The 25227-nt window shown below is 34.8% G+C and overlaps 1 protein-coding gene across 1 annotated transcript in view; it reads right to left on the minus strand.

The window, feature by feature from the left end:
* Positions 1-23052, minus strand: part of ADGRV1 (adhesion G protein-coupled receptor V1) — a 237134-nt gene extending 214082 nt beyond the window's left edge. Inside the window, exons 1-10 of the mRNA XM_079331426.1 lie at positions 22895-23052; positions 11509-11693; positions 10587-10736; positions 9682-9777; positions 8477-8581; positions 7022-7135; positions 4297-4862; positions 2791-3061; positions 1650-1979; positions 483-659 (exon numbers count right to left, since the gene is read on the minus strand). Of these exons, the coding sequence (XP_079187552.1) occupies positions 483-659; positions 1650-1979; positions 2791-3061; positions 4297-4862; positions 7022-7135; positions 8477-8581; positions 9682-9777; positions 10587-10736; positions 11509-11693; positions 22895-22916 (2016 nt within the window). The 5' untranslated portion in view covers positions 22917-23052. The remainder of the gene's footprint in view (positions 1-482; positions 660-1649; positions 1980-2790; positions 3062-4296; positions 4863-7021; positions 7136-8476; positions 8582-9681; positions 9778-10586; positions 10737-11508; positions 11694-22894) is intronic.
* Positions 23053-25227: the final 2175 nt, after the last annotated feature.

Genomic DNA, 25227 nt, shown 5'->3' on the forward strand with positions numbered 1-25227 from the left:
GCAACAATGATTTTGAAAATGCTTTGGGTACTGAGAGACAGAAACAGCATATGTACTAGAAAACAGACCCAGCAAGCCAAACTACATATTCACATGTAAGTCAACTATAAAACATATGGACACATTCATGAAATTTGGGAGTAAAATCAGTCCTACTCCACAGGAGTGTCTTTCCAGCTGGGAAAAGAAATTAAACTGTCTGCAGCATCTTTAGCTCCATATGAGCATCAAGACCTAATCAGCTCTAGATTTTTACAGAGAAAGCAAAGTTCACCACACTTTTCAGATGACAAACACGTTAATCTTGCTAGCAATTTTTTGTCTTTTTGGTTTTTTTAAGCAGGAGAATACTTGGAATAAGATCAAATTTGAAGGATGAATTTTTCTCACATTAATTTTCAAATGTTACAGTGGATAAAGCAAAATTTGCTTTCTCCAAATATGTTTTCCTAATAAGTGACAAAATAAAAATGTTTACTTACCACTGTAGCAGGCAATTCTTCTGGCTCAGAAAGAATAATTGGAAGATTGCTAGTAAAGCCTATTTCTCCATTTGCAATATCTGGAGTAATCCTCAAAGAAATATTTTGAATCTCACCTAATCTAGGACTTATGGGTGGCACAAGAGGAATTCTATTCAGCAGCTCAACTTTTTCCAACTGTGAGAAAAAGTAAGAAAAACTTGAAAAATAAGAAGCCTGAGTACCAAACAAGAACTATTCTGACATCTTGGAATGTGTCATATGCAAGGAGCAAAACACCTCCAGAATAAATTTCTCCTACCAGCAATATTGTTGTTACAAGGATTTATAAGTAGCTGTGTAAACAAATGAAGTGAATGGTACTGGGCTTCCACAGCAGAATGGTTTAGCTCTGAGACAAATTATGTACACAACTAAACATAGGTAGAGGGAGAATTCACTTTCTAAACTTGGCAATTCATTACCAGATCTATGAATTGATCTGCCAAGCAAGCCAGATGTTCTAACTTCATTTTTTTCCTATGCATTGATAAAGTGATTCAATTGTCTTTCCTCTCTCAAATAAATGTAGACTTCTCTATTCACAATAATGAATATGTTAGAATTACATTCAGAATTGAAAATCAGTCCAAGATTTCAAAACAGTAGTCTCCTCTTATAATACCATATTTTGATGGTTTATTTACACCAAGAAGAAATATAAAAAGGTTTATTCTATCTTTGAATGGAAAACACTATTCGCTTAGCCCACCAGCACCACTGACATAAGAAGGAAAGCAGTACTTGTTTTAATATTCCTTTCAAATGTACTTTATAACACTATGAGTTTTTTTCTGGTTTTATGTCTTCATGGATCATAATTATAGATGTTTCCATGATTGATTTGCATATACTTCTGTAAACATTTCACTGGTGCATGAACTACCAATGACAACTCTCTTTTAACTCCCATTAGGATGTTTAAGTGTCTGCCTACTGAAGCACTTGTCACACATCTTGTCCATAGTCCAAACTGCAATGTTTTCTGTAATCTATTACCTAAAAGGAGCTACAGAACTAATTTATTTTTTTCCTCAGGCAGAATCATTAAATTAAAAGAGAAGGGAATTTTTTATATCATTTATATTACATGGGCTTAAAACCCACCCCAAAACACAGCTGAGATACCTGTATGACAAAATGAGCTCCATTTTGAAGAAATGCATCATTTCGTATAGGTATATTTACAGTATTTTGTGCTTTTCCTTCTGGAAAGATGAGAGTATTTCTTCTAGACATATTTAGAATGCCATCTTTTGCTCTCTCAAGATCCAGAGCTCCAGCTGGAATGTACAGTGCAGTATAAACCAACTGCACATCTCCAACTGTTCCTCCTTCCCTTGTAAAACTCAAGGATAAAAAGCGTCCCTTTGGATTACTTTCAATCTTCTGATTCTCCAAAGGATGGAATTTTATTAGGCCATAAACATCATCACTGTCCTGAATGTAAAATAGAAGCTGCAAAGCAGAAAACAGCATGCTACATTACTTTATAACATAGTTTCATGCCTTCACAAAAACATCTCCTAACTGTCACCATCCAGTTTTCTCTTTAGCAAACTGGCATCAGGAAAGAAAACAGATTGAGAGCCCCAAAGTATTCTTTTTACAGAAAGAAGCATGGCACTGACAGTGGCAACTTTCCCATTGTGCATCATTGCATGTGCCAGAATGAGTTCTAAATAACTGATTTTTTTGGTTGAGTAGCCAAAGTGAATAATTTAAAAATGTTTCAGATTGTAAAGAATTTATTTTTTTTAGCAAGCTCATTCGAACGATTTTTGAGAAGGACAAAGGAGGAACTTGAATCACAGAACTGCCAGCAATTCCAGCCACCCTTTATTCAATAGTTCAGAGGTTACAGCTTTAATCACCAAACTTCCCCCTTGAAGTTGTTACTCTGTAAAACATTTCAGTAATCATTAAAACAGCAAATTAACAAGTGAAAATAACTTTCCCATCTTCTGTTAGAAGGCAGTCACTTGAGACTGCATTTATTCAATGCTATTGTTGCATACTGGGAATAATCTGAACTGAATGCTACCACAGTAAAAAGATCTGGCATTGTCCACTATACTCAGGCAAATACTTTAGATATGGCTCTATACACTGAGATTATATTAAGGATTAGTTTGCTTGATCTTTATCCAAGACCAAATCCTTTCACCTGTTCAGCTAATCCATCAATCAATCAATCAATGTTATTAAAACTGGAAAAATCTTTATTACTCACTAGTACCTTTGCCAAAAGAATTATAGAAACACTTACCTCAGATGGCTCACCAACTTCTGCACCTCCCTGTATTGTATGAGCCAGGAGTTTCAGAAGATAAGGCTCTGCCTCTTCTGGTATATCATCATCAATAATGTCCAGAGGAAGTGTCACCAGCATCTGTCCTTGATCAAAACCTATCTCCCCCGCCTCTGGAAATAGGTCTGTAGTCACAGGTGAAGGATCACTACTATTTCGGATTATAACCCAGGAAACAGAAACATTCCCATGTGTTCCACCATTTCTTACAATTGTGATCCCTTCAAACCTATGGTTTTGAATGAAAACAAAAGCCCACAAACCATAATTATTATTAGAATGTATGGTTACCAATTCCCTAAAAAGTTTACACCGACCTTAGTGGTATAAATCTTAGCTGCTTGCAACTGACATTTGACTCAAGGCCTACAGTTTGTGAAATCCTAACACATATATAAGACATGAGCATTTACTCATGAGCTCTCTGTAAAATCTCTGAAGATACGTGTTAGATCTCACTTGATTTACAGCAAGAAAGAGACTGAGAAATGGGTGGAGTCTTGGCATGTTTTACATTTGTCATGAGAAATACATATCAAATTTCAGAAAACTTTTTGCCTATGCTACATCATGAGCAGTTATAAGGCATGAGCCTTGAAATAATGATCTTGAATGAACTCTGTTTGCCTCTGTAATAAAAATATATTCAGTTATTGATATTAATTATATGGAAATGTCATGTTGCCTGCATCTGACAAGTGCATAGCTACAACAAAAAGTCTGGAAATCATAACTTGCAAACATATAGAAAGCAGGCTTCATTTCTTTACTATGTATGGAAAAAAAAGATAAATACTTAAGTACTGGGCCCTACATACCATAAAATATTCTTTCAAAATTTCACATGGTATGATAGTTTGAGACATTATTTTTTTTCTTTGGGGGTGAACTACCAGTGATTAGAAGTGGATATTTTTATTGAGATTATCAATATTGTGTATCAGTCTGCCTATAAAATTTGTAGAGAACTTTGATTTCAATCTGTCTGTAAAATTACAAATATTGAAATTGTTTTGGAGTTTAGGGTAACTATTTCATGGGAGACACTTAACCAGGTTTTTTCCTCTTTTCCAATCAGAGATTGGCTTTATAGATAGTAAATACAAATATACACCAAGGGTGTAAGACAGAAATCTATTTCCCACTGAACCTGCGTGTAGCAGTATCACAACTTCACTGATCCTACCTTTAGATTAAGAAGTTTTCACTATTCTGATGTGATTGACTAGTCATGGCTTATTTACATACAATTTATCGATATTAAATTACTTTCTGCATAATTAGGCATTCCCACTTCCATGAAATCTTTGTAGATACAGCTGATAGTAACAACATACTAATTGATTACTACATTGTATTTTAACAGTGATTTTATAATTACTTTTATGATATGCTAAGGATGCTTAACCATTACAAACAAATCTCTTAAACTGACTAGATACTAGACTCTACGATCTGTAGTACCTTGAAATTTGATCTTCATCAACGATAACAGTCTGAGCTAACAGAACACTGTGGATTGACAGCACTCCATAGGGTTTATCATTCGGCTGGATAGTGACATGAACAACAGATGGATAAATCAAAACAGCATCTCCCTGCAAAGTGTCTTTAAGAAGCATAATCTGAAAGGTCTCAGCAATCTCAGGTATGGCATCATCAAGGATCTTAAATTTCAAATAGGTTTCATGAACTAGAGGTGGGAAAACAAGAGTTGTATTTGGCTGTAGATCTAGGAAGTCTACATTAAGCTGTGCATGTGCAGTTGAATCCCCAGTTATGATGGCGTAACTGACAGAGACTTCGTCTTCATCAGGTCCAATTAAATTTCCACTGGCATCCTTACCACGAACCACTTGGATTGTTACCACTTCATCTTCCTCAGGCACCATATAAGAACTCTGAACAAAACGCACGGGACTGTCATTTTTCCTAATATTAATCCAAACAGAATTTTTTGTGCTGTTGATTTCAGCCCCTCCCTCCACGCTCTTCAGACAAACAACAAAGATTTCATCATTTTCAGGTACCTGGAAAAACAGTATTAGCAATCATATGTAAGTCATTTCAAATATAGACTTATACTGAGAAATGTGGTTTATGCATTTGCAGAAGGGTGAAACAATACCAACTTGAAGGCTCATTTCATATTAAAACAAACAGGAAAATAGTCTTGTTTTAAAAAATTTTTGAATTTCTTTTTCTTGTTTTAAAATTTTTTAATAGTCTTGTGCTAAACACCCCTTTTCAAAATTTAATGTTTTTATTTCCCAAAACATATTTCTGAAAGAGGGTAGAAAGTCAAACAAAAACACAAATAAAAATTAGTCAAGAAAAATCTCCACAAAAATCTTCATCTTTACAGCTTGAGAGTATGAGGAGAACAACAGCCATTTTTGAAAGCCACCTCTACTTGGAAACAAGTACTCCTCTCCATTACTTAGATTTGAATTTTATTTTTTCTGATGTTGATTCTGATCTATCTCTATATGTTCTCTATATACCATGGCTCATCCATCCCTATACAACTGGAATCCTTTGTTCAGACACACCCACAAACCCAGACAAAATTTCCATTACAGATCTGAGAAAGTGTTTGTTTGCTCTCAGCAAAAATTTAGATGTTGGTATTTCTACAAAACAAGTGTTTAAAACTACATTTTAGTTCTAGCTATTTCTTCTCCAATGTCTGATGCAGGAGACAACAAAGAATAATCTATAAACCACAAATTACAGGATTAAGGATGAGATTTCTATTTTATATTAGTTTATAAATATATATATGGAAAAAACTGGTGCAATCCAAAATCCTGGGTATCCTATCCAGGAGTTGTCACTGTAAGACTGGAAGTCATGAACTTCCTATATTGAAGTACAATACAGTTGATCTAAATCAATAAAAAAAATGCTAATTTGTGTTTCATTTAGTTAACTAACTGATATTCCATCTGGAGTAATTTAAAAATATACATTTAAGAAAGTCAAAATGTATCCACAACTTTAGCTACAGTTTACATCTTAACATTTCATATGAACAGAGCATTTTGGAATTCTTAACGGCATCAATGTTGACCAAGGAAAAACCCAGTCAGACTTCAAAGACAACAATATAAAAGATTTTCAGTGCTGATTTGCTTTCATTTTCCATAAAAATGTTCCATTGTTCCTCACTAAAATAGGAAACGTACACTATAAAATTACTATAAATGTACCACTCTAGAGATCAGAGCTACACTTGCCTGATTTTTATAAGAAAAATGCTTTGCAATTGAGAACAATAACTGTTACAGTTTTTCTTAGCTTCGGATCTTAACAGCTCAAATTAAGTTCTGAGAGCAATGCTGAATGCTTATGCATTCCACCATCATCATCAGTAAAGGATTTTTTCACAAAATTAACCTCCTGTCTACAGCTGTGCAAGATTTCCAGTGAGTGGACCACCACAGCTATACACATCAAACTTTGAGTGAAAGAGCATTCAGAATATGTCAGAAGAAAAGTAAATCACACCCTCCTCATAAACCTAATGAATTCTTTTCATATATAAGTTACAGAAATAATGCATCTAATCTGAAAGAGATATTTCTACACAGTAGTTTGGCACAGTCTTTTAATACTGGTATCAGTTTAGATTTGGGAGACTGTTTTCCATAATTAACAGGAATATGAAAAAGAAGTACATTAAAGTTTCCCACTTTTAATACAGAATGCTTTTCCCCTCAGTATTTTTTTTTTTGTGAATTTCTTTACCTAGTTGTTCAGTACCATGTTCATTCAGAAAAATTTATATGAAATAAATAAATATATTATTTTCTATAGTAAATACAGAAACGTCAGTCTAATAGATGACAAAACATCATCCTTGACAATACAAGCACATCACTATTTCATCTGAATAAAAATATAATGCTTTCTTGATTGCTTATACTTTTACTGTACAGCACCAAACAGATCTAGTCAGAGCAGTCAGGGTATGTTCAGAAACTAAGAATATTAATTGATGAAAAATACAAAGGCAACATTAAAAGGACAAAATTATATCCCACAGAGAAAACTGAAAATCACTTTACACAGCAGAAGGACTTGTACCCCTGTTTAAACCAAGCACTTTTATAGCATAATATAAAGAGTCCCTCCAGAACAGCAGCCAATCTATACATCCAAATCAAAAATGTCAGCTTGTTTTTACCTGATCATCAAGCACTGTTAAATTATAAATCAACACTGATCTCCCAGGGGTAAATGTAATATTTCCTCTGGCTGGGCTTAAGTCTTCTTCAGCTGAGTTTGGTCCATCTTCTATCTGCAAATAGAAGATTTTATGATAAGAAATACATAGAGCATGCATACAAATCTAGTATAATAGTCAATACACAGTGTGTGAAATGCTTAATAAATTGCAATTTATTCAGTCATCTCCTGATGATATGCACACTCATTTAGTTGCAAAAATCTACTCTTTTTTGGCAGATGGAGTAAATCAGAGTAGGCATTCTGAAGAAATTCTGTATTGCCAGAGAAATAGGAAGAAAATTACTTTCATAAAGGCCTTTGGGAGCTCTTTGGTATCCACTGATGCATAAGTGACTCTTTTAAATAACAGAAAGGATAGTCCTGCTCTTTTAATTGAGCTAACATTTCCTAATCAGTTCCAAGACAAGATAATAGCAATTACTCATTTTGTGACCTTTCTATCTTGACTTGTGATACTCAGGAATTTACAATTAATACTAAAACCTAAAAAAATAGTAAGACCTATAGACTCAATATGTTAGAGTTTTGCTTTAGAAAATCTGGTAAATTCTTTTCAACATATGCATACAAACTACATTGTGAAATTAATCTGATAAATTGTGCAGATAGCAAAATCTATTGGATTTTAAAACAAACATATCTGCATTAAATAGCACAAAGAATCTCTGAACATTATCTATACATGCTGCATTTAGCATACAATAATATCCAGTACAAATCTTTTGAGATTTTAATATATCTAGATTAAATCTTTGATGACAGCTGATAAAGGAATTTTTGAGATGAAAAAGGATTACCTGTAATTGTAAAGAATGTAACAGAATCAGAACTATACAAGGGAAAAAAAAAAATCTCACCTCTCACAATAAAGGCAGTAAGTATATCCCATTCACAAGAAGTATGTGATTAATGGCCTAAATATTGAAGTAATGATTTTGAAAGGTTGAAATGTCCGGGAATTCAAACTGAAGTCTTATAGATAAAGAATTTCACAAAATGTTGTGCTCTACATTTACATGTTTGAAGGTGGCACAAGCACCTTCAACAGAGTCAGATGTTCATAAATCTTGAAAAACTATACAAGAAATTTCTTGCACACTCAACAGACATAATTTGCTAATAATACCATCAAATGTTGCTTCAAACATCTTCCTAAATGACAGAGAATACGCATTTTTTAAATATATCTTCATTTTTCCTAAATTAAGCAGTTAGATAATTGCAATATTTTCCACTTGAAAGACAGTATCCTTCCATTTTATGAAACAGAATTGACAAACGTAGACATAAGTATTTGCTCCTTTCACTTCAACAAACACTTCAATAAGTTATGATTATGGCCTCAGAGCTTCATCTAACAGACCAAGGTCTGAAGCCTTGATAAACTCACCTCAAAAGTTACAACGACCGTCCCGTAGGTTCCTCTCTCCCTAATTAGAGTGAGAGGCAAAAATTCATTTCTGCCCCTAGGCTCATTCACTGTGATTAAGGCAGACTAATGAGGAAGAAAAGGGACAGACAATCAGGCACAGATCAAATATCACAGCAGAAGGAAGAAATTGTTACCATAGAAATACCAAACTCCCACAGACAAGTTAATCCAATCTGCAAACCAGTCCGCTGATGGCCTACATTTCCTAGCAACCAATTAGTTCCACTAATAAAAAGCTTGAAAGGTTTGAGATTAAAAAAATTATCATAAGGTAAGCAGAGTGGGTTTTCTTGGCTTTTGGGGTTTTTAAAATTTTTCTTTGTTTTTGTTTTTGGGGTTTATTTTGTAAATGAGCATAGTTACAATATAGATTGGCATTTGAGCACTGGTCATATTTGCAGGAGTTCCTAACCCTATTAGAAACAGTTTTTCTCCATTAAAAACTAATTTATTAGATAACTAGACAATGGATTCTGTCTATCAAACTGCTACAGCCGACAGATTTCAAAGACTTACAGCACTTCACAGAGCAGCAGGGCTTAATACTGTGGTGCTAAAAATTTTTCTTATTTGATTTGTTTTGGGGAAGTCTTCTAAAAACTATATTGCCACAATGCCAGCAATAAAGCATAGTTTCTCTTTCTGCTAACACAAAGCTTGTATTATTGCAAATTTCCTCCATACCACCAAAGTTACACCATCCTTATCCCCAGAAGGTCTTATTATGCATATATCATGATGCTGCTCTTACAGCTTGACAGTTAAATATAAAATCACTCTGTTAGACGGGAAAAAGGTATATATTCTTAAAATTTCCAAGCCACCTCTTTAACTTTCCTATGGCATTACTCCTCATTTCTTCCACAGTATATTGAGGGCCAGTGGGACTGAACAGCTTCTAAAAGCTGTTATTTAGATGAGCAACATAGATACTCATCCAGGTTTGAGGATCTTAGGCAGCATCTCAAAACATAAAAGCTTTAGAAATATTAAACCTGTAATATATATGCATACATATGTATGAATTATCTTGAGATATTTTCAGAGATGTAACTTAGAATCAGTTTTCAAGGGATTTGGGTGAATAACTAACCAGCATCTTTGACAATTTCATCTTTATGTTTTCTAAAATATTCTATAATATATTATATAAAAAGTCATACCATGTTAAAAGAAATTATTCCAAAGGCATTGTCATTTGATAAGATTGTTACAGTGACAGATCTGGGTGAACCAAGTTTTATCTTTGTAGATGGTTTCTAAAATAAAACAAAAAAAAGATATTAATTATGGTAATGGGAAAAAAAGGCATTTTGATTTTACTGTCTCTTAATTGTATCAGCTTACAAAAAATGTATGTCTTTTTATTATATATCACAATGAAAGTTCTTTAAAGCTACAGAATGTACTAAGATAATTCCTAATTACTGTGGAAATACACTGTAAACAGTCAACAGTAAACTGCTTGAAACGAACTTATATCCCAATAGACATGTAACACTGGCAAATAAATAGAAAATTTATTTTTACTCAATTGACATCTTACTTCTTCATGAACTGTTAGCTAAAAATATATGAATGTAAACCCCTGTCTTTAGCATAACTCCTGTGAAACAGATCAATATGAAGAAGTTTATTGGTAAATATTTATAAAATTGCTTGGGTTTAGATAGGTCACATTTAACCTCTGCTTCTAGAGGACTGGAAGTCATTCTCTTTTTCTGCTACTTCCACCATCTCCTCTATGAATATTCTAGGCAGGAGAACAGAAAAGGCTGAGTCTCCACAATCTAAGTCTTCTGGGCACTAGTATACCTTCAAATGTCCACAGCTGAATCCAATGCCTGCTCAAGTGTCAGGCAGAGCAACATGACACAGAGACATCCCTAGAAATGCAAACTTTCTGAAGGGCAATAAGCATCATCCTGCTTGGACTCCAGATTTTAGTTCTTACCTATCACTGCTCACAAGCAGTAGGACTACACTGAAAACTATGAAATACCATTCACCCATTTTAGATTACCCACTTCTTTGTGTGGAATAGATACATTGAAAAATTGAGACTTACCAGTAGTGTCAAGTGAAATGTGAATGTCTCATCAGCCTCTGGAAGATCATCATCACAGACAGATATATACACTGTTCTGTTTGTTTCTGTGTCGGGTATAAATGCAGCTGCATATGTGTCAAAAAAGTCTCCCGTGTTCTCTCCTTCAATCTGCAATAAACACACAACCAAATTCCACCTCCTTCTTCCTTCAGTATGTTCTGTATTATCATTCTAGACTCATTCAAACAGACTCACACTGTGTAAGCAGGTGAAAAAAAACCCTAGTAAAATAAACAGAACATTTTCTTCAGAATCACGTATGACTTCCTTCTCTGCATAATGTACCATATGAAAAGGTTTTTTATTGAAAATGCTAGTAGAGAAAGTACAGATATGTACAACTCATAATACTCTACACAAATCAAACTTACCTCAGGATGTAACTGCCCTCTGCCTTCCATTCTAAGCACTGGAAGGAGTTTAGGTATTCAACCTAGACAAACAATTTGATCACCAGGGCTGGCAAGGTTAAGTCTTCTAAAAAGGATTTCCCTTCTTTCATCTCAACCAACAGAAGAAAATTGCCCTGATTCTACTGCAAGTGAGGTGATTAATACAAAGGCAGTCACGTAAAAACAGCAAAGGGTCTAGACTAAATTTACAGCTGGGCACTGAGACTAAAAGGAGAGAAGCCACTGAACCAGCATAGCTGCCACACCTAAATTATCCTTCCTAGAAGCTAAAGTCTTGAAAAAAAATTGTGAAAAAGACTATTCTTGCTTTCAGAACAGTGAAATTAGAAGTCCAGAGAAGAGGAAACAAAGGAAGTTTTGTGGATCTCACCTGTCTCTCTTATCAACTCTCCATGTTTCTGAGTCCTGAAAAGCTCTTTAAAAGGTTATCAGCAGTTACTGAGAATACAACTTCCATGGTTTCTTACCGACACAATTGCTGTGATGTTAGCAGGCTTCCCTGTCCTTTCAATTACAAGACGTATTACAGTTGTACTTGTTTCATTGACTACAAATTCTGTTTGTCCGCCAAACTTCACTTCTGTTTCTCCAGATGTGAAATGAATGAGTAATGCTAAAAGCAAATAAACTAATAAAGAAGCAGAGGGCATCCCTGTAGAAAAAAAAGATATTAAATATAAACTGAGAATCTAAAATACACAAAGCATTTGTGGTTGACCTTAACAATCCAGTTGACCTCTTTCAACTCTTCACATACTATGATCATCCTGTGTGTTTCAAAATTAAAACACACAGAGGTCTCCACTACAACCAAGTCATATAATGTAAATATCATGTGTTTCTAATTCTATTTTCATTATTTTTATTTAGTGATTTTCTAGACAGTATTTATCAACCTCTTCACGTGGAGGAATAAGGAACTTCTTTTAAGGAAAAAAAAATTACATTACCACAACTGTTTTCATTTTCCATCAACAATAATTAGCTGTAAGGTTGACAGTTCAATTTCCACTATCTTTGCTTTCTAGAATGTCTTTAAAAACATGCAAATAATGACAGGAAGGGTGAAGGGTTGGATACTTGCAGATAATCTCACAGATAATTTTACATTACACATTTGCACACGTACTTGAGTCTTATCCCATGATCCTTTCATGTGTTCCTGTCCCAGAGAACAACTGCCATACTTTGACATTGCAATCTTTGTACAGCCCTGCTTTGATTTTTATTTGCTTCTGCACAACATCTAATATTTCCTGTTACGATATGCAAACTTTGAAGCAAAGTTTTATCTTACTTTCTCCATTTCTCTGTATTTCTCATCAGACTCCCGTTTGGAGATGTAAAATGCAATTTTAAGTCTTGGTTTAAGTCATCAAGTGTTGATACTGTGAAAGCTAAATTTTTAAAAGAGCACGGAACAAGAAATTTCAAATGGCTGCATTGTTCTGAAGAGGCTTACATTGTACACTGAGAATGTGGATACTGGGAGAGGGCAGACTGCTGTCATAAGAATCTTAGAAGTTTTGGAAAAAACAAAGAGAACAAAGTTGTGCTCCAAACACCAAAATGCATTACAACATCGAACTTTAATTGAATTAATTCCCTCACCAAGTTTCTTTTAATCTGTAATCACTATTTTACCCTATTACTTTTAAAAATTTTTGTACAAAAGGTACAAGCAGTATTAGTGTAATTAAATATATAATTAAAATTTCACTTTACTTATAATTATCCTTCTAAGTGTTACAATTCCCAGACAAATATGGTCAATCACACTTGTATAAACTGTTCAGAACATATTACATTAGTATTTTCTTATTAATAACATTTAAGATCAAACATGTTTGCAAAGCAGTTTCCTCTCATTATTTAAGAGCTGTAATTATGAATATTTAGTCACAACTCATCACTAAAACAGCAAATGTTACGAGAACCTTAAAACACATTTTTGTAAAAATGTATGTCAAATTTGAATCAGAACTGAGGTCCAGCCCATACTTTGAATGTTTTGTTTGCAGTCAGATAGTTTTAATTCTTGACTGAATAGAGAATAAGATAGCCTTCCTATCACTAAAGCTAACACAGCTTCAGAAAGACTTCAAGTCTTTAGTTCATCTTGCAACAAATTCTGTCTGGACAAGGATAATTTTAGGTGGTGAGTACTTGAAATAAACTGCTTTCAGGCAAACTAAAGAACAAAAAGATCCACACACATGGCTTATTAACTGCATATAAATTGGAAGTCAAGAAATCTATCACTGTTTTTCAGAGTACATAAAAGCAAAGACTGGTGAGTTGAAAAAGTTAGTTGATTTTAAATATCTGTAACAATAAATTCATCTAGATCTATTGAACATCACAGAGGGAACAGCCAAGCAAAAAAAAGTTAGTACAAAAAACCAGGACCATGAAAACAGCTATTCTTTCCACCACCCACTTGAACGGTGTCTGACTATTTCTGAAAAAAAATGTCACACAGTAACGATTTTGCTGCATAGCTTCACTTTACTCTACACTTTTACTACCAGGAACACAGTCCTTCAAGATATCCATGGCTCTTACTGGGAATTCAGTGTGTAACAGACTGACAGAAACAATGCTTGAGTCTCCATGTCTATCCATTCAGGAATTCTAGTTCAGCAAAAACTGACAGTAATAAACAAAGATAAAATATATATACATACACCTCCTAGGATTTAAAATTATCAACACTGCCAAGGTTTCTTCTTTTTCTAGTTTTTGCGGGACTATTCTTGTATTAAAAAAAAAAAAACAAAAAACCCCAAACAAAAAACCTTTCAAGCTGGAGAGAGGAGTTGTCTAACTTTTGTAAACTCTCAGACAGTTGCACTGTCTGCAGATGCAGTCGTCATCCATACTAAACTGAGGAATTTGTTGACCTTTTAGCTTCAGCTGTTACCTAGTCAATAGACTTCGCCAATGCCTTCCCACGGTACATGCTTCTAGTAAATAATACTGAAAACATGATCCTTGAGGGCAAGATTACGAAGTTTAGAATTACTTGAATTCTATTACTTCTACTAGAGAGCATTCTAAAACTATAGGATTACTCCTGCGGAACAAGAGAAGTTTCACAATCAATCACATCAATTATTCAGCTGGTGTGTATCCTTCCTTGTTACGTTATTTGTACTAAGATTTACTTTGCACAGCCTGCCAGAAGTAGTTTTTATTCTGTTTATATGAATTGAACTTTTTAAATTGTTATTTTTTAAAAATGGATGCGATGTAATATAATAAAAATACCATACATCAAGACTAAGAGAATGCAAAACAAATTTATTCAAATAGCTGAAAATGTACTATAGGTCCCAGTATTTTACTTTATTAAAAATGAACTCCCTTTGTACACTAAATTCCTATGTAAATTTATATGGGAACACAATTTGTTCTTTATTAATTATTGCATGAAGTTCAGCAGAAGCCTTTGCAAGACCAGGGATTACAAGAGCACCCTTCCTTACTTCCCTTACCTCATTAAACCACCAATGCCTCTAATTTGTGACTTGATTTTTTAAATTAAGCTGAAACTCTAGTCCTTTACTGCTAAATTTTGGCAAACCATGCATTTGGTGATCAAATACTCCCCTCTGTTTCGGCTACATATTATTAAATTCATTTCTCTCCATCCAGGATACTGAAATATTCTAGTTTAATTAGTTTAATGAGCCAAAGTCACTGAAATGTTTTTATAACAACTATAAGCAATAGAGCATCACACATCTTTAGAGCACAAACAATGGATCAACCATTTTGTTATCAGTATCAATGGTAGTATAAAACAGTGCTATGTACTGAGGCCTAGATGATGTTTCTATGTGATTTATAACCATAAATTCTGGCATCAAAACCAAACCATACCTTTTGAATAATAATAATCTGGACATTAGAATGGTATTAAAGGACTTTAAAAGTAAAGAAAATCCCATTATTCCATCATATAGTTTTAAAAAACTAAAAGAACTCCAACTCAGAATTTTGAGTTGTGATCCCTAACTAATAATTTCTTTTAGTATGCATTTTATGGCACTTTTGAAGCATATTTGTATTTTCCACTAAAATATGGAATACTAGTGTAGAACTGAGCAAATAATATACTGATTCCACACAGCAACTTTCACAATACTCGCACAATTTATATAAGGAATACCATTTTAATCAGTTGTCCGGTGGAATTCAAGTTAGGTTCATTAAACTGGTGAATCACCAGGATCAGCTTGCTGTTCCCAGTCAGTTTCTGGGACAAATTTCAGATGAAGACTTTAAGGATTATAAAGACTAAATGGTCTTTTCTGAAGACTTTTACACCAGCTTCTGTGCTTAATAAATTACACCCTTAAGAATGAAGAGATCTCCTGGCTATTTTCTTTGAAGTATGAGGGAATCTGTAGCCCAATGAAACATGGAGAGATCAAAAAGGACTGATCCAGGTTAAAATCTGAAATGAAATAAGCATAAAATGCCAGATAGGAAATGGGAAGTGGCAAAAGAAAGAGAGATTACAATAAAGTAGCAGATGGAACATGGGATTAAGTATTCTCTACCTCAGAGTTGTCACAGGAGAAGCAACAAGCTCAAGAAGCACCATTCCCACCCAACAGCTACAGCCTGATTTGCCACTTTTGCCCATCCTCACACAACTCTCTGTGTATTTCTAAAGCCCACAGACACAGGGAGCAAGAGTAACTCCACATTTACTACCTGTCCTTGTCTACTCCCAGTGATTACAAATACCCAGCCAAGTCAAACATTAAAAAACTGGCATGCCTAGTACTCTGCATTAAGTAGAGCAGTACAGCTATCAGACATTGCCAGAGAGGAGCCTATTCCTAGCAGAGATGTCAGAAGCAAGCAGCATTCTTGGCTGATACAATGGGAGACACAGACATGTGCTCTTCCATATATAAAGTGGTGATTCTCTGTAGTAGATAGGAACAGCATACAGGATGAAATTTCACAAGGTCATTGCCATTGCTGTACCTGCTGCAGAAATGTATTGAAACCCTGCATGTTTTCAGCATTTTATTTTAGGCATTCTCAGAACCTCTTGACATTTACAACAGTATTGGAGAACAATCTGGAAAAGAAGCAGGGATTATAAAAACTTTGATTTACTAAAATTCTCCTTTCTATGTTGTCAAGGCTCCAAATTAAAGAGTAAGTATTTTATTTTGGACTTGTTTTTCCCTTGCCTCAAAGCTCCCACAGTTCACACATATAAAAAAACAGGTCCAGCATATGGATAGCAGACATTACCCAAGCCTGGTCTGCTGGTTGTTCTTCCTCTTTTGGTTTGGGCTTTTTGTTTGTTTGTGGAATGCATCTCTCACTCGACTACAAATTGGAAAACAGAGTTTTCCAAAGATGCTATTTCAAAACAATGTCCACCTATATCCCCTTTTTGCCTTCAGCCTGCTACAAGGTGAATAAAAAATGAGAATTATACTGACTTTGTGTGCATCCCTGGACCATGCTAATAGCTGCAGAGATTGTCTCACCAGTTTCCATGAGCATTCTTCAGTATCACTGAATGTCTTTGCTTTCCATTTTTCTACATGTTTTCCTGTCTTTCTCTTTATTACAAAGGCCTGTTAGACACCTGACATTCGCCTTCATATTACTAACATTGGAAAGTGCTAACAAAAGCAGCACAAATCCAGACTATTAGGTGATAAAAATCCCTTTATCAGCTTTCACTATTCTGAGTGTTTGGTCTCAGTAGCCTACTTCCTTAGTCACTACTGCTGCCTTGACAGAACAATACTGCAGCACATCAGTAATAAAAAGATTAATCTGTATTTCAAATTAATGACACTGATGTCAGTCAAATATACCCCTGATCACTTTCTAACAGTTGGAATTTTTTTTTTTTTAAATCTTGTTATCTATTACCATATGTATTACCAGGAATGGTGAATTAAATGTAACCTGAATATCTTCATACGACAACTCTTGCTCATTCAATTACTCTCTCTTGGAAAAGGCATGCAAGGATGCTTAACTTGGTTACTGCCTGCCTGCCACTATATTTATATTTACTAGTCAGGAAGGTACATCTATCATCACAGCCAGGAATAAATACATAAAGCAGTAAAAGTGAGGCCAAGATAAAGGTATAAGGAGAAACTCAAATCATCTCACCCTGTTATTAGAGGTCACTCAGAGTTAAAAAGTGTAAGAAATCCAGTGTAAGAAGTCCCTTGTGACTTTTCTGGCAATTTCTTTTTATTTTCTCAGAAGAATTTGAGTGGACCTAAACTGTATTCTCAATTTTTACATTCTAAACCATATAATCATCACTGAAGAACCAAAGGTTATATCTTATGCCAGGTAATGCTAGAGATTTTCTGAGGTAACCACTTGCTCTAATTCTGAGCAGAGAATAAGGGGCAAAACTCTCAAGCAGCATAGAATGCACTATTTTTACCAGCAAGCAGAGAAAACACCAATCTACAAAAATTTGCAGTTACCTTATAATTTTCATATCAAAAAGAGAACCACGAAATAATTTTGAGTAGCTGTATGATCTGGATTGCTTTTCCCCACAGTACCTCCAGTGCAACAAATTGGAGCTATTAAGGTTACTTTAAATACAAGTCTAAGTACATCCTTTGAAAAGCAAGACCTAATTTTTCAGCATTCCTACATACAAAAAAGTTTGAGTAAAAGGTAAATATATAGTTTTAAGCTCCACACTGGAGATAATTTTCCACTCATGTAGCTCTAATGAACACAGTGAACATCTTTCTCTAACAGAAATTAATTTACTGAGTATTCCAGAACCAGGGCTAGCTTTTTACCTAGGCATTTTGCACCAAGTAACTCTAACTTCAAACACTGTAAGCCCTTATACCCCCTCTCAAAATGGTTTTTGCTCCAAAATACAAGGGGATTAAAAAAACTCAACAAACCAAAAACCAACAGCCAAACTAAATCAAAACCAAGAGACCTCCTCACTGAGATGCCTATCATTCCCAGATCATACTTGTAGAAGTAACTGCATGATTGAAGATGCCAGGGTCAGGCTCTTAACATATAGGTACCCAGAAATCCAGTTGATGAAGGTTAGCAGACTTCACTGCAAATCAGCCATTTATTGTATTTCAGCAGAGATCTCAACTTTCACAATTATTTCCATTTGTATCTCAGTTTGGAGGATTCTTGCATATCCTCAACACTCTCACTTAACAAATGTTGAGAAGGTATGTTGGCAGCTGAGGACAAGACTATCACAGTTTCAAATACCTAGTATTTGCTGTGAATGAAGTTCCATGGCCTAAATGAATAATATATGCCAGAAAAAGAAATCATGGGTTTCTGCAATAGAGTGTTTTTTTTTTTTTCATACTTAAAACTAAAAACAGAAGCAGTGCTTTATACATGATTTTACAGCAAGAAAAAAACCACAAAACTTTAGGGTACAGAACAGCAAAATAAAGCTTCATGGTGAGGATTAGATGGCATTGCTTCAGGTACACTGACAAAACTGTTGCTATCCTCAACAGATCCTTACAATTTAATACACGTATATGATCCAAACAGAATTTTTAATGTGTTGCCTAATTATTACAATAATTGAATCAGTGAAGTTTTCTTGAGCTCAAAAAAGCATATTATGAAATACAAGAATTTAAGGCATACATAAAACAAGGTTCTTTTCTACAATAAAATATATTAATTTTTCATTAGATTGTAACAAATTATGTTAATTAAAGAATCTTTGTGTTGCAGAGTCCTCCAAAGACTTCTTTCTGTAGAAGTAAAAATATATTTGTGTAATTTGTAAAGATGATTAGCTTGGGGCTTTCATTCTAATCTATACTGTGGATTAATCTCTTAAATCTGGGCAATCTTTTTTTAGATAAAACATATAACAAAGTATTTATTTCTCAGAGAAGAGAACTCCTAAAGCAAAATTTGTTCGGATACAAAGCCTTCTTATACTACCTTTATCATGTATTCTGCTTTGTCTGCTTTCTAAACCTTTTAACCCATGTCACAATTTAATAATCACTATTTAATAATTATAATCATTCCCTTATTAACTGGGTATTTCTTTTCGTTCTTTTAAGGCACCCTGCAGTCCAAGACAAGGAAACCTCTTTGTTGATTAGTTATTTAGGACTAGCAACAATAACTATGCTGGAAAGATGCTTTGAGAGGATTATACAAAGCTAGTTCTCAACAGCACCAAGCCAAAGGCAGCAAATTACAAACCCAAGTACTTCATTGCATGTAACCAAATTGGCTGGTTGAAATGCTAATTGCTTTTCAGCAAAGCTAAAGGCAGACAGGGGACCCTGAGCTTCAGAGAATGACAAGCATTTTTACCCCACTTCTGCACCATTGTCTTGCTGAGAATTATTCAAAATCTATTCATAAAGGTAGCTCTTTTCCTAACCTTTAAAAATGTGGGAAATTTCTAAAGCTCCTACCAACCTCAGATCTGTTGGCCTGCCAAACCCATAACAGATGGCTGAATTAAGGCCATGTTAAATCCTTAATGAAGCAAAGCTTGAAACAACTCAGAGCAGAAACATATTGGACCAGTCCAGAATAAGTGACTGAGAAGTTTCTTTCGCCATCAGAAAATTAGAGTAATAACTGGTATTCTAATTAATGAGTTTATACAAGTTACAAGATTAGATAAACAAAAAATATCGAGGTATAGAAAAATATATATTGCTACGACAGTATTGAGAAAATTCTGTCCTGATAAAAAAATCCACAAACACAAAAGCTGTGATAAACATGCAAAGCATCTTCTCTGTTGTTTAATTTTGCCAGATAAATTTAGTCTATCAAATATGCAAATATGCCTGTTTCAGTAAGTAACTGCAATCTTGGTTTGAATTTACAAATTATTTCAATACAAGAAACTACAACCACTTTATTTTTTAGGAAATATTCATAAGCCAATCTCTGAAACATTTTTTTCATATTTGAGGCATATTTCAGAACTTAACAGTTTGAAAATTTTTTCTGCAAACTGCTTCATGTTCTTATACACATAGTAAGCTAAATCTTGGAAGTATTTCTCTAAACAAAGTATTTCCCAATGAGATTATTCACTAAAAAGGTGACTTAAGCAAGTGAGAGTTTGCAGAAATTTGTGAAATAATTTGTGATTCAGTAGCTTTTTTCCTGAATAAAATATGTTATGGTGGGTCCACCTGGAGTAAGACAAATGGCATAATTTTGCTTTCCCCATCAATTTTTTGTTTTCCTTAAGAAATAGTAGTATAGCTCCTATTAAACAGACATAATTCTTGAATATGTGGAACTAGGACAATGCCTACAACTGACAGCAGTGGCTTTGTAAAATTAAATTTGATGATGGAGATACTATACAGCACTTGACTCTTAACACGTATTGAGAGAAGCATTTAGACATTATGTATGTTGATTTCTACAGAGGAAAAGAACTGTTAAATTCACAGGTATATTATATTGCATTATATTATACATAATATACAAAATTGGCAATATCATAATTAGCCAGTCTTGCACAGCTGAAATGCAAGCACAATTTCTACAAATGAGTACAGATAATCAAGAGGATTACACATGCAAAGATAATTGTATATGTGATCATAGTTTCAGAAGGTGTAGGCCTAATAGTCCACGAGCAAATAATTTCAGCATATTCTTTTTATTTACTCTTGCCTACCTAGTTTTTTTCTTAGTGAACAACTAAATTGACCCAATACCAGGAACATCCTGGAAGAGGTTGGGATTATTCAGAAATAAAATTTAGCTAAACTGCATCAGATATCCTATCTCAAATAATAACAAGAGTCATGCATAAATTTTGCTGTTTCAATGCTCTCAAAGACACCTTACACTTCAGATGTAGCTGAGACAAATTTTAAATATCTCTTTCCTCAAAGTGTGATGCAAGAATATATTTTTCCAATTTTTCAATAAAACATTCTAAAATTAAAATTCTGTTAAGTTTATAGACATAAAAAACACTTTAAAACCTATGCTTATTAAAAATCCCCTCGTTGTTGCCATGTCACAATTCTGAACAATACGGTAGCTGTGTAACAATCTAAAAGGTGATTTGTAGGTCATCAATATTTTTATTACAAAGTGCTATAATCATTGCTGCCCAATGATTCCCCTGAGATACTCACACACCTCTATAGTGGGATTCTTTACTGTTACACAGCTAAAGGAATATGCTTTCATAGCCTTTCCAATACTTCAATTTCAGTCATTATATTTACATGCTAATTAGAATATTCAGGTAGCAGTTGTAGATTTTAAGCACTCTTTTTTTTTAAATGGAATTCCAAAGAAAACAAAAAACAAGCTTAACAAAATCCCATGGGTAGAGATTTTAATACAGGCTATGATTTAGACCCAATTCGGAAAATCTCTTTCAAATAAAACGCACAACTTCCCAGGGAAGAATTACACAGTAGATTTGAATGCATGAGGATCGATCTCCTTCACCAGCACCAATAATATAAAACTCATCCAGCACTGTTTTTCAACCTTTAAAATGCTGACAGCACAAATAAACTCTCCAGCACTAGTCTTCACAAAAACAGATACCACTTTTTCCCATCGATTTTCATGTGTCAAAGACACAGATCACAGCTACAATAAGCATAATCTAATAAGTACATGCTCCTATTTTTAGTGTTAATTAATTTGTTCAGATGTAAATTTAGTTAACATAATGGATTTCTTCATCTAAAGCTATTAAAACACAAAAGTGCATTAGAAAGCTGATAAAGAATAAAACTGTGCTCCAGAGACCAACAAAAACATAAATACTAGTAACAACTACAAATTATAAATTGTATATCTTTGAAACATGGGAACTCTTATACTATCAAATATTTTTCCATTTCAATTCTAAGCCTATGATGCCACAAATTATATTATTCCCTCAGGAATCTGGTTCTTTTCAGTTTTTCCACATGGAAACCCTGAAATCTGTTTAGTAGGAGAAGCTTGTTCAAGGCTTAAGGGATAGATAAACTAAATATATCACATTCTACCTTCAGTTATTAAACTGCCCTCATGTCAGAGTCCCAAAATACTTAGTACTTAACTATTCTAGAAAATGTGTATAAAGCACTATCAAGAAAGAAGAAACTAAAACACTTGTGGCTTCTATATAATGAATAAGATTATTTTAATCCCATGTTATTTCATATCTGCACTGTAAAGACTCATGAAAAACAATGATTTTTGGCAAGCAGTTCCATATACATTTGATCTTAGCTTTATCTGGGTTAGCAAGCGTGAATTATGCAATATCTTATATAGAATCAACATACCAAAAGCAAGAAGCGAAAGCAGTATTTCTAATTGGAATCACTTACATGCCATATCGTAATTATTAATGTTTAAAGCTCATTACTTATTAGACAATGATTTGAAACACTCATTCTTACTTTCAACTCACTCTCCTTTAAAATACACAGTGCACAGGCAGCTCCTCCCCTTCTACTCTCACCTAATTTAAACTGCCAATGTTTCGTTCTTTTCTGAGAGTCAAAAACTGCCGGCCTCAGACTGAGCTGTATCCTGATAGCATCCCCTGAGAAGAGGATTTTCCATTGGAAAGACTACTGTTTCCACCTGCCCAGCTCTGCAGAGCAGAAAGAAAAGCTGCTGGAACAATAGAAACCCTAGCGGAGTGTCACCCTCCGGCCGCCCCTCATGGAGGAGCGACAGGCAGGGCTGCGCTGCTCAGCCCCATCCCTGCCGCAGTAGGTGCCGCCCGCAAAGCGCAGGGAGCACCTCGGCAGCCGACACAGCTCGCTTCCAAAGCAACTGGTGCCTCAGGGAGACGGACGACAAACGCACCTGGACCCTGGGACAGGAACATCCGCGTCTTCTCGACTCCGACAGCCGCCTGCACACCCTCTGTCACTCACGCATTATGCATTCCCCTCTCTACTCCTCCTCCTGATCTGCGCAGCGTCCGGCACTCTCCTCCCTCTCCCGACTGCTGCTGCCTTCCCACTGCTGTGGAGATAAAAGGGGGGTGGGGGGGATGGAAGAGGACAAAATTTTTTCAAAGCCCAGCCATTGCTATTGCACTGTTGTAGTTGAGACTGAGCCAGCCCCTCCCACCAGCACCTTGGCAGGTTTTCCACTCAGCTTAGACTGCATTGTTATATTACTCGGCACAGCAAAACTGACAGGTTTTATTATTGGATTATGACAGATTTTGGATTCAAGTCCTCAGTGGCACCTGAACATGCAGCTCATCTTAATTCACAGCTATACAGTGCTCTGGATGGAGAAACAATTCTGTTAGACAAACAATTTCCAATCCAAGATAAAGCATTCCGGACTCAGACATTTCTCTAGCTAATATGAAATTCATATTTAAGGGTCACCACCATCCCAAGAAGAATTTTACCTATAAAAATAATGTTTTAAAGTAGAAGCATTCCACTTAACAAGCCACCCAGCCTAGTGTGGACTCATAGCAGGATAGGGTGAACCACCTCTAAGAGGTAGTTTTTCCCCTCCTCTGACAAAAGAAGGAGTACAAATAGTTACTTCAGTACTTCAGAATACTACCTAGCTTTGTTAGGTAAGAAGAATCTCCCTATTTACTGTATGTATAGCTAAAGAGAAAATCAATGTTGAAAAATAAAAATTTGCAGTACAACTGATAAAGGCATAAATAATCTAATATGCAAATAGAAAAGTAGACATTAAGTAGAACAAACAAAGTTCTTAAGAGTGGAGAAAATATTGGGATAATTGTCCAAACATTATAAAAATTCTCTTTTAAAAAAACCCTCAAGTGGATTTTTTTTCTTTTAAACAAATATGCTGTGCATGCAAAAGGTGTTCTGTTTGATAATCTGTTTAATCTCCTTGAACTAGTTCACCTTGGTTTATATTTGAACATATTTTTGATCAGTACTTTATTATGCATAATCCTCATGAACCTGCACCAGTTTATTTGGCAAAAAGACAAAAAAAAACCAAAAACCAAAAAAAACAGAGCAAGAAGCATCCTTTCAAAGGCCAATATTGCTAGTGCAGATTTTTGCACCAGGCAGAACTTAATGTATAAGCATGAGAGATAAGTAACATGTTTTGCAATACCATACTTTTATTATATTTCAGTCATTAGCTCTTATTTCCAGAAAGCCTGAGCACATTAAATGTTTCTAATTATTGAGCTAGAAAACTAAGGAAGAGTGAGAATCAGACTTGGGTTCAGTAATTCACATGGTTGTTCTCATGGGCTCTTTCCATAAAACTGCATTCAGATCCAAAATGACTTTTGCTGTGCTCTCTGACTCAACACAAAGTACTCCATGTTTTCTCTGAAATCAGGATTTCCTGATTACGTTATTTAATTTTCATCATACCACTCCAGAGATCTGTGCTTCCTTTTGTTACACTTGAGAGTGGGAGATCTCCCATAGGATTTTGTCAGTGATGGTACTCAAGCAGCTGGAAGGCTGGTGGTGATTGGCATCAGACACTCCACACACACTTTTAACAACTCAGCGTGCAGCCCACACTGCATTCCCCACCCTTACAAATGTCAGAGACAAACAATCAGGATTGGTATTGGACCTAAAACAGATCTGGCATTGCACAGAACTATGCCTGCAGGTCAGCCTTAGCTTCTCTTTTCCACAAAAGCAGTAAATAAGATGTATTAAGTACACCCCTCACTTATTTGTTTGTTTGGATATCCTTTGTTTTGAAATCATTAAACCTCTGTAAGCAAAAAATCACTCTGCTGCAAGTAGACCAACACTGAAAGCACCAGAAACAATGGACGCCAGTTTGTTTGTTTGTTCTGAAACCTTGCCTTGTCCCTTCATTGGCATCATCTGAAAGAAAAGACCACAGAAGAAGGAGTTAGAAGAAGAAACAAATCCCTGGAAAGAACAGATGACTTAAATAAGCAGGAAGAAAAAAACGTCTAACAAAGCCTTCTCAGGCATGTGTATATTCTTTTCTTTACATTTTTGTTTCTATTAGGGAAGATTTTTGTGTTATATTGGTATAATTTATTCTTCAGCAGGAGGTACTGGAATCTTACTCTACAAATATCAGAAACCAAAAATAAATGCTATAATTTTTTTTTATTCATAAATGCAACTAAAATTCATTTTTGTTTTCACCTGCAACATCCAAACTTCAGAATTCTTCAAATT

This window comes from Erithacus rubecula (genome assembly GCF_903797595.1).
Source record: "Erithacus rubecula genome assembly, contig: SUPER_Z_unloc_3, whole genome shotgun sequence".
NCBI classification, from domain to species: domain Eukaryota; kingdom Metazoa; phylum Chordata; class Aves; order Passeriformes; family Muscicapidae; genus Erithacus; species Erithacus rubecula.